This window comes from Serpula lacrymans, assembly GCF_000218685.1.
Source record: "Serpula lacrymans var. lacrymans S7.9 unplaced genomic scaffold SERLAscaffold_7, whole genome shotgun sequence".
NCBI lineage: Eukaryota > Fungi > Basidiomycota > Agaricomycetes > Boletales > Serpulaceae > Serpula > Serpula lacrymans.
In genome coordinates, this window is record NW_006763296.1 from 1795996 (window position 1) to 1809375 (window position 13380).

The 13380-nt window shown below is 44.4% G+C and overlaps 4 protein-coding genes across 4 annotated transcripts; 2 read left to right on the plus strand and 2 right to left on the minus strand.

Moving 5' to 3' along the window:
* Positions 1-6196: 6196 nt before the first annotated feature.
* On the minus strand, positions 6197-6865 carry SERLADRAFT_438392 (uncharacterized protein; the record flags this gene model as incomplete). Its single annotated transcript, XM_007318746.1, has 2 exons — positions 6197-6391; positions 6446-6865. The coding sequence occupies 2 exons, from the start codon at positions 6863-6865 to the stop codon at positions 6197-6199; spliced, it is 615 nt and encodes a 204-aa protein (XP_007318808.1).
* A 1764-nt stretch (positions 6866-8629) lies between these two features.
* Positions 8630-8902, minus strand: SERLADRAFT_390591 (uncharacterized protein; the record flags this gene model as incomplete). Its single annotated transcript, XM_007318747.1, has 2 exons — positions 8630-8691; positions 8767-8902. Coding segments are annotated over 2 exons (198 nt in total), but the record flags the coding sequence as incomplete, so codon positions are not given.
* A 180-nt stretch (positions 8903-9082) lies between these two features.
* Positions 9083-11073, plus strand: SERLADRAFT_349289 (uncharacterized protein; the record flags this gene model as incomplete). The annotated part of the gene is made up of 11 exons (XM_007318748.1): positions 9083-9278; positions 9330-9459; positions 9516-9704; positions 9754-9905; positions 9961-10076; positions 10137-10251; positions 10304-10317; positions 10371-10560; positions 10608-10664; positions 10720-10744; positions 10797-11073. The coding sequence occupies 11 exons, from the start codon at positions 9083-9085 to the stop codon at positions 11071-11073; spliced, it is 1461 nt and encodes a 486-aa protein (XP_007318810.1).
* A 614-nt stretch (positions 11074-11687) lies between these two features.
* On the plus strand, positions 11688-13311 carry SERLADRAFT_449539 (uncharacterized protein; the record flags this gene model as incomplete). Its single annotated transcript, XM_007318749.1, has 4 exons — positions 11688-11752; positions 11801-12004; positions 12062-13001; positions 13054-13311. 4 exons carry the CDS (start codon positions 11733-11735, stop codon positions 13165-13167), a joined length of 1278 nt encoding a protein of 425 aa, XP_007318811.1.
* Between the last annotated feature and the right edge of the window lie 69 nt (positions 13312-13380).

Below are 13380 nucleotides of genomic sequence, written 5' to 3' on the forward strand. Positions count from 1 at the left end.
AAAATAAAAAGTGGAGTTTGAACAAAATGGAAAGTGCCACATGGCACAGTGTGTGAAAATAAAGAAAGAAAGTTAAAGCGGAGAGTGAAAGTTAAAGGTCCGAAAATTGTGTATCGTAACACTGGAGGGATGGTGGGTCTCTGAGACCTATTTCTCATGACATGAAAACCCTGTCTGAAAGACCCTGAGAGCCTCCTCAAAGTTCTGCTTAAGGTGACCTCTCGTGGAAATATTTATCGCACTTTTGATTGACAAAACCGGATAAACCCGGTCTCTGCTAAAGCAGCCATTGTTCTCCTAGGAGTCATTATACTGTAGCGAGTAGCACCTCCCACTATAAGCAGTAGGGGGTTTAGTATAGGAATATCTCAGTTGTTTCTATAGCCTCTCGGGCAGCGGCTGAGGTATGTTACATTACATTTATTAGAGACCACCTTAAACTAACATCTATTGTAGTTTCACTTAGGTAAATAATAAAGTCGTTTCTATAGCCTCTCGGGCAGCGGCTGAGTTTCACTTAGATTTATTAGGTTATGAGCCCTGGTGGCACAAAAGCTACGCAGGAAATAATTCTTATTTGAAACGGCAACCCCGGAACCATGACCACAGCACACGATACATCTGCATGTCCAGTTCTCACTCGACCCAACAATTTTCAGATATGAAAACTCCAGATCATCTTAAAGCTACGTTGGGAAAAAGTTCTCCAGGTTGTTACTGGAGAGGAGCTTAAGCCCTCACCAGGAAAACCTACCTCCTCGGAGGATCCTGAAATCACCTGGATACTTAAGGATGAGAAGGCACATGGAATCATCCAGGACCACATCTCTGATGCCCTCCTAATGAGGATTGGAGACCTCACCAGCTCCAAGGAGTTATTTGATAAACTTGTCTCACTCTATCAGACGTCCAACATTGCCTCGGCCTTCTATTCATTCCAGCAACTCACCAAATTGTCCTGGGATGGGACATCACCTATCCAGGACCACATTGCGGAAATCCGCACAATTGATTCACACCTCTCCGGAATGAAACTAGGAGTTGATACCAAACTTATGGCCTTTGCTCTTCTCCAATCTCTCCCATGCACTCCTGAATGGCAAATATTTCAGTCATCGGTAATCAACATGATTGAAGAAAATAAACTTACCTTTGATGCAGTTGAGATCCGGATCACTGCGAAAGTTGCACGACAATCAGGAAAGGCCCCTGAAGGTTCCAAATCAGCACTCAAGTCTGAGAAGAAGTGGTGTGACTTCCACAAAGCCAAATCACACAACACCTCGGAGTGTTGAACACTTCAGTCAGCTGGAAAAGGTCAAAAGAAGAAGAGAAAGGAAAGACACAAGGATAAAGGAAAAGAGAAGGAAAAGGCAAATACGGCGGAGCAATAATCTGGATCTGACTCTGAGGAGGAACAGAGTCATATTGCATTGGAACATGTACATATTTCCAAGTCCCTTGCTAAACGCATTCAAGCTTACCTTGTGTTGGAACCCAATAAGACCAAAACAACAATCATCATTGACTCCAGAGCAATATCCCACATGGTCCCTCACCGCTCCTAGTTTGAGCCAGGAACATACCATGTTCTGAATCCTCCGAGGACAATCAGTTTTGGGGATGAATCCTCTGTAAATGCCATTGGCATTGGAACAGTAATCCTACAAGCAACTGTTGGCAAAAAGGACTACAATATTGCACTGTCAAATGTCTAACTTGTGCCAAACTTCACTTTAGCACTCGTCTCTGTCCACAAATTGTCTAAAACGGGGTTATCAACACTTTTTCCAGCAGGGTCAAACACTTGTGAAGTCCGGAAAAAGGAGGAACTTATCCTCACTGCCTTACACAAGCGAGGACTTTATCACATCCAAGCAAAACCCAAAATCAACCCGGAGTCAGCTTTTGCAGCAGTAGATGTAAATTTATTGCACAGGAGAATGGGACACATTGGAATGGACTGCTTGCAACAAATGGTTACAAAAGGACAGCTCCAGGACATAGACACCCTTACCGGAACCCCGGAGTTTTGTGAACCTTGTGCTTTAGGAAAGATAAAGGAATTACCTTTCAAGTCCACTGGAGGAAACCGAGCCAAGTGCCCCATACAAAGTGTGCACACAGATGTTGGAGGACCAATCAAACCAACCTCTAGGGAGGGTTTTCGGTACTGGATTATCATTGTAGATGATTTCTCCAAATTTCCATGGATATATTTCCTAAAACATAAAGTGAAGCATTGGAACGATACAAGCAATGGAAAGAAGATGTCCGAACATTCTTCCGAATGCATTTGGGAGAAGAAAACTTCACTCCACTATACACAGAATTCCTCCGGAGCGATGGGGGAGGAGAATATACTGGAAATACATTCAAAAATCAACTCCGAGGAGATGGTGTCATCCAAGAAACTACAGCTGCAGATACTCCAGAACAAAATGGCATTGCAGAATGCATGAATCAGACATTGGCTACATTAGCAACCACTATGCTCCATGATTCCAAGCTCCCAAAGTCATTATGGGTAGATGCCATGCAAACAGCTGCATATATCACAGCACACAGCCCAGCATCAGGACTCCATGGAAAGACCCCATATGAAATACTGTTTAAAAGGAGAGTTGATCCAACTTTATTTCGCCCTTTTGGATGCGAAGCATATGCCTTGATTCCAAAAGACAAGGCAAGGGAAGTTTTACTCCAAGGGGGGCAAAGCCATAATGATTGGCTAGGGTTTGTGTCTAAGAATACTCTCTACTTTGTATTCTTCTTCTTCGTTGATAAGGTCAGGTGGTGGTCAGGTAAAGTTTGGGCTGTGGGTGTTGGTCTCGGTACACGGGGTTAGGAGGGATACATGGAAAATATTGTGTATCTTCCAATGGGGAGGCAGGGATAGTTGGTAGTTTACCGGGGAAATCTTTCTTGGACACAAAAGGGTCCAATGTGTTCCATGTTGAACTTCTTGTATTCGGTAGCTTTCTCTTGTAGGTTGGTGTTTTCTAGCCACACCTTTTGTCCTTCTGAGAATTTGATGAACTTTCCGTTAGTTCGTTTCATCATCTTGCTTCTCGCTAGTTCGTGTGCTTTCAGGGTGTTCTCCCTTGCCCTAAGTAGTTCGGATAATCGTTTTTCTACTAACGGGATATTTGTGGATCAGTATCTAGTCAGGATTCCTCAGGGTTCCTATTTCATGAGGAGGTAGAACAACAATTGATTATTTGTGGAGTGTGGTCATTGGTTGTGGCAGAATTCAGCAGTCGTAAGGTACTTTGCCCAGCTATGCAGCTGGTTTTGGCAGAAGATGCGGAGGTAGATCTCCAGTTCTTGATTGGACCATTCTGTCTGTCCATCTGTTTGTGGATGATACGCTGTGGAGAGTGCAGTTTCAATGTTTAGGAGTTTGTGGAGTTCTTTAGATACTTTGGAGGCAAACTATGGTCCTCTGTCGGATATGAGTCTATCGTGTAATCCAAATCGTTTGAAGACAGAGTCATGGAAGATTTGTGCGGTTCCGAGTGCGTCAATGGTTTTATGACAAGGTGAGAGAATTACCCCCTTACTAAGTCCTTGGTCTACCACAACCATTATATTGTTGTATCCTAGTGATTCTGGTAAGTTTGTTATGAAGTCCACGGAGAGATACTTCATTGGTTCCATGGTCTTTGGTGTTTTGATTTGGGATTAATGGTACCGTAGTTGGATGCGTGTTCACTGTGAGGCAACAATAAACTATAACAAAAACAACATCTGTCTCCAATTGCACTTGCAGGGAGTAAGAGGTATGATGAGTCTGAGATTGACAGATGCTAGTGAATATAGCAAGTAGAGGATATGGGAGTAGACTCAGAGGTTTCTGATGAGAGGTAAGATGGATAATTCAAGTAATATAAAGCTAAGGACTATACATGAATAGGTAAGGCTCTATATAGCTAACCGTCTATCCCTCAGACCAAAAGAGGAATAAAAGGAAAGTGGTCTGAGGGGAGAATCAACCAATAAGAAAAAGGGACAACTATTGTACGACTTTGAAGATTAATCAGCAGGTGAGAAAGTGTACTAATAATAGGTGTTGTCACGTATGTCCAGGAACCATATCCTCATGATGAGGTACAATCCTGGCTAAAGTGTCTATTGGTATCTCCAGGCACTAATGGGGCTTGGAGCTGGTTGGTGAGATGCTTACCACCAGTCCTTACCCATTGTGCTGGCTGGCTGGGCGTGATACCCAGTCTCTGATCTGTGATATAAAGTGGTAACAATGATTGAGAAAGCCTGTGAGGGCTATGAGAAGCAGAATAGCAAAAGATACCTCCAGCCCTAAAGCCAGAGGTGTAACAGGAAAAGTGTCCAAGAACCAATACATAGAGTGAGAAGATAAGAAAATGAATGGTCCTTACATTCACTTTAGCCTGTTGGCAAGTTGCGCATCCCTTCACATATTCTTCTACTTGTTTCATCATCCCTGGCCACCAATAGGACTTCTTGATCAGTTGGTAAATTTTTAGCCTTCCCGGGTGCCCCGCAGTTAGGGAGTCATGGTGATCTTTGATGATCTTTTGTTGTTCATCTGCTTTGTCAATTAGTAGTTTATTCTGATAGAAGAACTGTCCTTCCTCTTTGCTCCAACCTTCCTTATTTGTTCTTCCTGGATAGTTGTTGTTTGTGAGCATGGCTTGTTCTATTGTGTTTTTTATTGTTCGTGTGTAATACAAGAACGCGGAGGCTGGTATCATTGGTGTGTCGTTGTCATCTTCTTTGTTGTCGGCATATAAGTCGGGCCTTCTTGAGAGTGCATCGGGTACCGCCATGTGGGTTCCTGGTACATGCTCCAAGGTGTAATTTTATTGTGACAGTTCCAGCTGCCATCTTCTTTGTCTTGGTGTGAGTTTACTGGCTTCTTGCCAGTATGTCAGATTTTTGTGATCCGTCAGGATTTGGATCATGTGGGGGCTTCCTAAAAGCAGGTGTTTCCACTCCTTCAGAGCTCTCATTACTGCTAATAGTTCCTTGTTGTAGATTTGGTAGTTCTTTCTGTGGGGGATAGAGTTTTTGAGAAATATGTGCACGGGTGCCATTGTCCTTGGTCATCTGGTTGCATTAATATAGCTCCAGTAGCATGTTTGCTAGCGTCTGCTGCTATTTTTGATGTTTTGAGGAGTTGAGGATTTGTGTTATAGGGGATTTGAGGAATTTTTGGCCCATCAACTTGAAGGCGTTATCTTCAAATTGCGTCCAGTTCCACTTTTTGTCTTTCTCTAGTAAGGTGTTCAGGGGTCTGGCTAGGTCGGAATAATAACCAATGAACTTTTTATAGAAGTTTCCTTAACCTAGGAACTTCCGTACTCCTTTGGTGTCTTTCAGGGTTGGCCAATCGCGTATTCCAGCGAGTTTAGCCAGGTCCATAGAAACTTGGTTTGGGAAACAATCATTCCCAAATATTTGATGGTTTCCGCTTCGAAGGTGCACTTTTCTAGTTTGAGGAATAGGTCATTATTGTGTAGCCTCTGTAGAACTTGTTTTGTTTGGATTCGGAGTCTTTCGATGTTGGTGCCAAAGATGAGGATGTTGTCCATGTATATGATCATCCATCCTTCGTCGATGTGGTCTTTGAATTCCCTCCACATTCTCATGATATTCTGGACCCTGTCTTCTTCTACCACTGTTTTGGTGTCATCTTCTGTTTCGGTTTGATGTACCTTTCTTTTGGAAGTTTTTTGTTACGCACAAAGTGCTTAACAAAGTCTGAGGGTTCGTCGAGGTTTGTAAAGAGACTTATCCGAAGACAAGTTCGAGAACATAGTTCTGAGTGGAGTTCTTCCAACGAGAGTTGGTCTTCTTCTGAGTAGAAGTCTGATCTTAGGAGTCTAGCTTTGTAAGTGTAAACTGCGTAGAATTGTATTAGAGAATACTACTGCTGTTATATAATATTTATAATGGAAAGGAATTGGTGATAGGAGTTAGGTCCTATCTAGGGCAGGTCCGTCCATTGAGGACTAAGTACTATAATAGGTACTGGGAATGCGAGAGGAACGGAAGTGTATGTGAAGGAAATGAGTCATTGGTCCGATGGTATAACCGATGAGTAAAAAGAAATGAGTAGTCCTTAAATGTCAAATAAAGATCGTAACATTTTTCCCTTATTCCAACAATTCCTTCCTATGTGCCCCTTCTCATTGCATATGAAGTGCCTCCCTTATTTCCTTTGGGTTTCTTCTTCATCTTTGGTCAGTCTTTTTGCGCTGGTGGATGGTCCACCTTTGCAATTTTTGTCGTTCTGTCTTTCCTTGTTTCTGGTACCCCAATTCCCTTCGGAGATGGCGTTGGCACTGATCCAGTTGGCATCTAAGTTTGCCACTGTGTTCATCCAATCTTCAATGGTAACCAGCTCCTTTCCAGTGAGGGCTCCACAGAGGAGGGGGGGTCAGATTGCTTTTTGATAAACCATGATCATTGCTTCATTGTTGATGCCGCTCTTTCCGGCGTCTAGCATAAACCTTGAGTTAAATGCCACTGCATTTTCTCCTGGTTCCATTTTCATTTTCATCAAGGCGGCTGAGGCCGTTCCTTTGATGTTTGCCGTTCTGAAACTAGCTGTGAAGGTTTTCATGAAGTCTGCCCACGTGAGGTAGGCATTTTTCTCTTTGTATTTGGTCATCTTGGCTTTGCTCCATGAGGTGGCGGTTCCATCCTCCATGTAGCTAAGAGCCACATACACCTTTTTCTTGTCTGAGGTGTAAATGGTGTCGTTGATATCAAAGTGTAAATTGATGGATGATATCCATCTTTGGGCCTTATCTGGGGTCCCATCGAAGTCATCAATCTTTCCAATCATTGTGTGTTTGGATGCTGCAGCAATAGACATTGTTACGATAACACAATTTTCGGACCTTTCCTTCATTTTCATTCTCCGCTTTAACCTTGTATACTTTAGCTTTCACACATGGTGCCACGTGGCACTTCCCCTTTTGTTCAAACTTCTCTTTCCCGTGCCACATTGCCTTCTTTTTATTTTAGATACAACTCTCTCACACAGTGGAGCTGGTCATGCAGGCTAGGCCCCATAACATCATCAGCCACTGACTTTATCAACTGTACAGTACATAAGTACAAACACTCTGTATTAGTATATATACCCCAATAGATCCAGGAGACTCCTTAGTGAGTCCTCCTGTTGTATACCAACAAACTCTCTGCAGCTTAAGGGGTAACCACTCCCTCATCACTACCTTTATAGTGTGTTCTTGTGTGCGCCAGAGTAACTAACTCTTGGTTGTTACAGACATGGTGTTTGTTGGTGGAACAGGAGATGAATTGGGTGTTGTGGGAAGTATCTGTGGTGTGGGAAGGGGTATTGGTTCTCCTTGTGCTGCGTATTCTTCAAAGTCGTTTTCATTGTAGATGTCTGCTGCAACTACTAGGGAGGTGGTGCTGCTGTCCTCCCTTGTCTGGATGATACTGGGGGTGTTTTTGTCTTAGTTTAAGAGTCGTCTGAGCTTCTTCCTGCTCTCTGAGATCTGGTCATTGGTCGTTGCGATGTCTTGTCGACTTTTTCTTCCCAAACCTAAATAGGTGGGACTTCTGGTGGAATACAATTCTTTTGTTACGCACAAAGTGCTTAACAAAGTCTGAGTAGGCAACTGTGTTAGATCATATAGATGGTGGTTTCACTTTGTGCTTCCACATATTCGATGTAGGGTTTAGTGAAGAGGAATACAATGTCTCTCTGAAAGATGTTGTTATGGACATATATTTGCCTCCTCACAAACTCCTTGATGATCTCGGAAAGCCTATCTGTTGTATGGTCCAATGCTTTGCACAAGAAATTCCTCTGACTCACCTACGCAATCACCGGAACCACTGCAAGAGTTCTGCAATCAAGATTTCTCCTCTGAATCCCATCACCTGAACCTCAGCCCCAAATCTTGCTTCATCAGTGATACCACCCCCTGTTCAGGAAAGGAGTTCTTGCTACCGTATTCTAGCCACCACCAGTAGCTTCTTCCCATGTCATACTTTGTCTTCAGCTGTGATAACACCAAATAGAAACTGTTGGCATAAAGCATGTACCTTGCCTGACATGGATCCTATTTCTCCCATCCAACCAGCCATCACTATTTCATCTCTCCTTGATAACTCAGAAGACCTGGTTGCAAATGCAAATAAGGAGGTTCAAGGTGCTCTTGACAGTTTGGTAGAAACTGGAGCACTGCAGAGAGTGAATAAAATGATTCTCAAGGGATTTCTCAACCCTGTAGATGAAGCAAGATAGCCCAAGCTATGTCCTGAGAGTTATGGGTTATTTCAGGTTCAACTGTAGTTCTGTGTGTTGTAATCAGTCATTTTGTTATCTAATCACAGGTTTAGCGCTAGCTTTATATTATCGCAATATTATGGCAAGATGATCTGTGGACACACAGACACACAACCCTTGATATTTATTTGACAAGGTTCTGCCCGATTTGTCCCCATGATGATCTTACAAAATGGGCTAGCACCGTGACTTTCGCCTAATCCAAGACGTGCCACTCAGAGAGAGCTAATAATTAGTGGTATTAATACTAGAAGGAGCGCTCCCAGAGCTCTGAGCCGAGAAAAGATGAGTGGAGTTCAGGGTATTTTAATAACGTCAACCAACGCGTTTTGCCTCTCCGATCCTCACATCGACACCGGCGAAGTCCGAGCAAAAAGCTACTCAAATTATGTGCCTAAATATTGGTATCAAAGGTACGTATTGCCCGGTTGCTTGGGTTGCGATCGCACTACATAATGTTTTTTTTTGGTTTCTTTCGACCTTGGCCAGAGAAGCGAGCACAAATGTGTTCAAATGTCTCCATCGATCAGTCACGTTGTCCACCAGACCAGAACAGGCTAGCTGGATATGTCCTGCACTCCAAAAGTGCTTGGTGCAATGTTTTCATTAATTAATTGAGCATTCAAACGTTGTCCACTGGAGTCTATAAAGTGTTTCGACCTAGCAATCATTGACCCTGTGGGAAACATATAAATCGACTCTTGGGGTGTTGCACTAGCCTTCCATACCCCCTTGTCCTCAATGGCTCCCATGGATCAGCAATTATTTATGCCTTATTCGACTACTTTCGTCTTGAGTGCTGTCTTTGCCATCGCCTTCGTCGTTATATTGCGCTTGAAGAGGAGGAATCCGTTAGGTCTGCCCTATCCTCCAGGTCCTAGACTCCTTCCATTTGTTGGAAACGCTTTTGATATCAATCCTACTGAACCTTACCTCACCTATGCCGACTGGGGTAGACAATATGGTGCGTAGGCCTTGTGCACCCTCATACAGTGTCTTACGCATGCTCTATAAGGCGGTATCGTTTATTCGAGTCTTCTTGGTCAAGATTTCATCATCATCAACTCTGAAAAAGTGGCAAGAGAGCTCGTGGATCAACGTTCAACGAACTATTCCGACCGACCAATAATTGCTACTAACAAACTGTACGATGTTTTTCAAAATAATGGTTATGGCTTCTAACAAGCAGCTTATTTGTCAGGTTCGGCATGGATTTTAATACAGGTCTCCTCCCATATGGCGATGAATGGAGACTGCATCGAAAGCTGTTTCACCGATCTTTTCGATCGGAGGCTGCTGCAACATATCATGAGCTACACTTACGCAAAGCTCACCAACTCGTCTTGGATTTACTAAATGAACCTTTTGAAGTCGAAAGACATGTCAAAATGTAACTTTTCATCTCTTTCAAAGCATGTTCGGAGCTTATGCGAGGGTAGATTTTCCGCCTCTGTCATCCTTGCAGCTACATATGGCTACGAAGTCAAACCGCACAATGATCCTGTAGTTGTAGCTCTAGAAGAGCTTGTAGATATACTCGCACAAGTCATGTCTCCGGAACAAGCAGCGCTACTCACTGCGTTTCCTTTTCGTGAGTCTCTACTTTCTATGACTATGAATGCGATGTTGATTGCTATGTCTGACAGTTGAACATTTTCCTGCATGGTTCCCTGGTGCAAGTTTCAAACGGAGTGCTCCACATTGCCAGGACTTGGTGGTTCAGGTCAAGGACGTACCTTTTGATTTCACTAAAAAGAACGTTGTGCGTTTTCAGTGTAGCAGTTTTCAGCTTTATTCTATCAGTTGCTAAAGCAAATAATAGGTTGACGGGACGGCTGCGACATCGATGGTTTCCTTTTTATTAAGCCAAGGCGGTGGTGACGAATCCAGTGGTCATGAGCAATCCATAAGGGACGCTGCGGCTACTGTCTTCATCGGTAAAGCATTTTGTTCAGAGTAATCCTTACGTTATTAAAGTTATATGCCCAGCTGGTTTTGAGACCGTCTGTGACAATACTTTGTTTGATATACCCCACTAACCAATATCTGACTGCAGACTTTTTCCACATTGCATACATTCGTTCTTGCCATGCTGCTTCACCCTGAGGTTCAGGCGCGCGCTCAAGCAGAAATAGATTCCGTTACAGGTGGAACAAGATTTCCTGAGTTCGAAGATAGAACATTCTTGCCATATGTCGATGCCGTTTTCCGGGAGACGATGAGATGGCATGTAGTTGCGCCCTTGAGTAAGTGAGCCAACTCCCAAGATATAATGTTGGTCAACGATATCCAGGTCTTCCACACGCGACTACGGAGAGCGATACCTACAATGGATATTTCATACCGAAAGGTTCGTACTCCAGTGCATCCAATTTTCTTCGTGAATACTCAGTTGTCGGCCGCAGGCGCGATCGTTGTTACCAACATCTGGTAGGTGGACATCATAGTATGATTTTGCTATCTATTCATTGTTTTGACAAAGGGCGATGAGCCAAGATGAAAATCGCTATGAAGACCCTAAGCTCTTCCTTCCCGAAAGGCATCTTACAAAGGACGGGAAGCTTGTTGACGAGCCTATAACTGGGACACCTCCGTTTGGGTTTGGTAGGCGAATATGTCCAGGCCGATTCGTCGCCGAAGATTCCGTGTGGGTAGCCATAGTATCTGTATTGGCCGCTCTTCGAATCGCGAACGCAAGGGACTCAGAGGGAAGGGAAATTCCAGCCACCGAGAGCTTCACGACTGGAGTTGCTGTGTAAGTCTACTGTGCGCTCGTGTCCAAATTTGGGATGACATCTGTTATTAGTCGCCCGCAACCATTTCTATGTTCAACTACAATTCGATCCGCCAAAATTCAGAAACAAATGGAGGAGTCTAGGAGGGCGTGTATCAGGCAAGATTGTTGATGTCATCGATACCAATCGTTTCACCTGAATTTTGTTACAGTCGCCGTCGGGCCGCAGACTCGGAATTTGACATATTCGAATCCTCTCACCACCGCTTCCCTACTTGAAAGAGCCGCCATATCACGCACGAGCTCCCTGGTTTATTGAAGAAGCCGATTTGAATGACGAATGCATCAAAATATACACGTGTTAATACTAGTCGATAATATGTATACCATATCGAATACATCCAACATCATCATGAGACATAATCAGAGCGCTGGCACATCATTCGTCGATACTGTTTTTCCGCACGTAAAGATCTATGTCTCCAACTAGTAACTAGTATGAGTCTGTCGCCTGCTGGTTTCAAGTTTTTGCTGCCAGGTGTGGCAGGGTGTCAGAGTCAAGAGTAAGGTGGATAGAGTTTCCGAGATCCGATTACTGTAGTAGAAAGCCGATATGGCGGCTTATAGGCTTCGTGCCGTGAGGACCATTTTGCAAAGCCAATTTACTCTTTGTTCTTGACCGCCATGTTCTCCTCGTTATTTTCGTAAGTCGTACCTACAGACTCTAACTTGCTTTTCTCAATCCAGCATAGCACCACCGCACCTGTTGACCCCAATGCTCCCACATTCCATCCCATCTCGTCAGCGGTTTCGCCGTCGGATCTTTATGGAGAGCTTGAACAGAAGGACACAGAGTGGTTGTGTTCTGGAGGATTCGTGACGGAGACGCAGGTTTTCTATAACATCTTAGAGGACGGCACCTCCACTATGTTTCAAGTGATTCATTCGTCAATCGGGTCAGTTTACACAGTTTGATTGGTGCATTCGCAAAGGCTGACAATATAAACGATAAGGTTGTGGTACCCAACTATCCAATTCACCTGTAAGATCCATAATCCCAACACTGGAGAAACGATCTGGCGCTCTATCAATGTCAGCAACTTCGTAACGCCGCCCCCTGGGCTCGACAAACGCTCCAGCAAGGCGGATCAGTTCTCCATCACGCACAAGCTTTCTTCTGACCCAGCATATGCCGAGTTATACACTGTCCGTGCAAATCTATCTGACGATCTGCAAATATCTTTCGACTTCGTCCGTCCCACCGCTGTACCTGGTTTCAAGGTTGGTAAAGGTCCCAAGGGTGGGTATTCATACTATGGCCCCGATCTGCAGAAGCCAGAAGGATATGTTATACATCGCTTCTGGCCACGCACAGCGGCGAACGGTCACATCATCCACAAGGGCCAGGCTATCTCTGCCAAAGGCCCCGGTATGTTCGTGCATGCTATCCAGGGAATGCGACCAAATCTTGTAGCCTCTCGCTGGAATTTTGTCAACTTCCAAAGCAATGAGCACGGCGGAGTGTCTGCTATATTGATGGACCTCACTACACCCGATGCATACGGCCCGCATGGCGCTGGGTCAGGTGGGGTGGTTGTCAGCATTGGCTCGCTCGTGCTCGGCGGGAAACTTGCAGTTGTGACTGCAGAGACGAAATTGCCGAATGAGCAGCAGTCAGAGCAGGCACCTGTAAAGTCACGATCGACACATCTCAATCCTGCGTTCGATCCGGACACTGGATACGAGCAACCGACGGGGCTGAAGTTCCGTTGGGCGGGTCCGTCGATTGTAGCAGGTGCACAGGGTGCCGTCGACGCCACTGTGCAGGTTGATGTTGGAGGCCCAGCTGCTCCTAAAGGACTGATCGAGAAAATCGATGTTTTGGCAGAAATCCCGTATGTGATCAAGACGATGGTAAATTACGTTGCTGGCACGAAGCCCTATATCTATCAAGTGGGTGGTTCTGTCTTCATATATCATTGTTTTGACTGATTATGTTTTCCAGTGGATCAACAAGGCGAAGCTAGTTGTTCGCGGTCCTGATTCCCTTATTCCTGGTCTTTCTGGAGGACTTGAGGTGGAAGGCGTCTTCTACAACGAGGCGACGTTTATCTCCTAAACACTTTTACTATTCCAATCTCGAGTTAAATCCACATCTCTACATATATTCACAGATCCTGCAGTATCATCCTACTACTACAGTGTACACAATTAGACATGGAAGCCATCCTAATTTTGCATTTCATCACGGCTGCTACCATTTCGTTTAGAGCGGTCCCCGCATCATTGCATGAGAAATATGGATAGACAATGACTCTGGCGGACCCGCAGC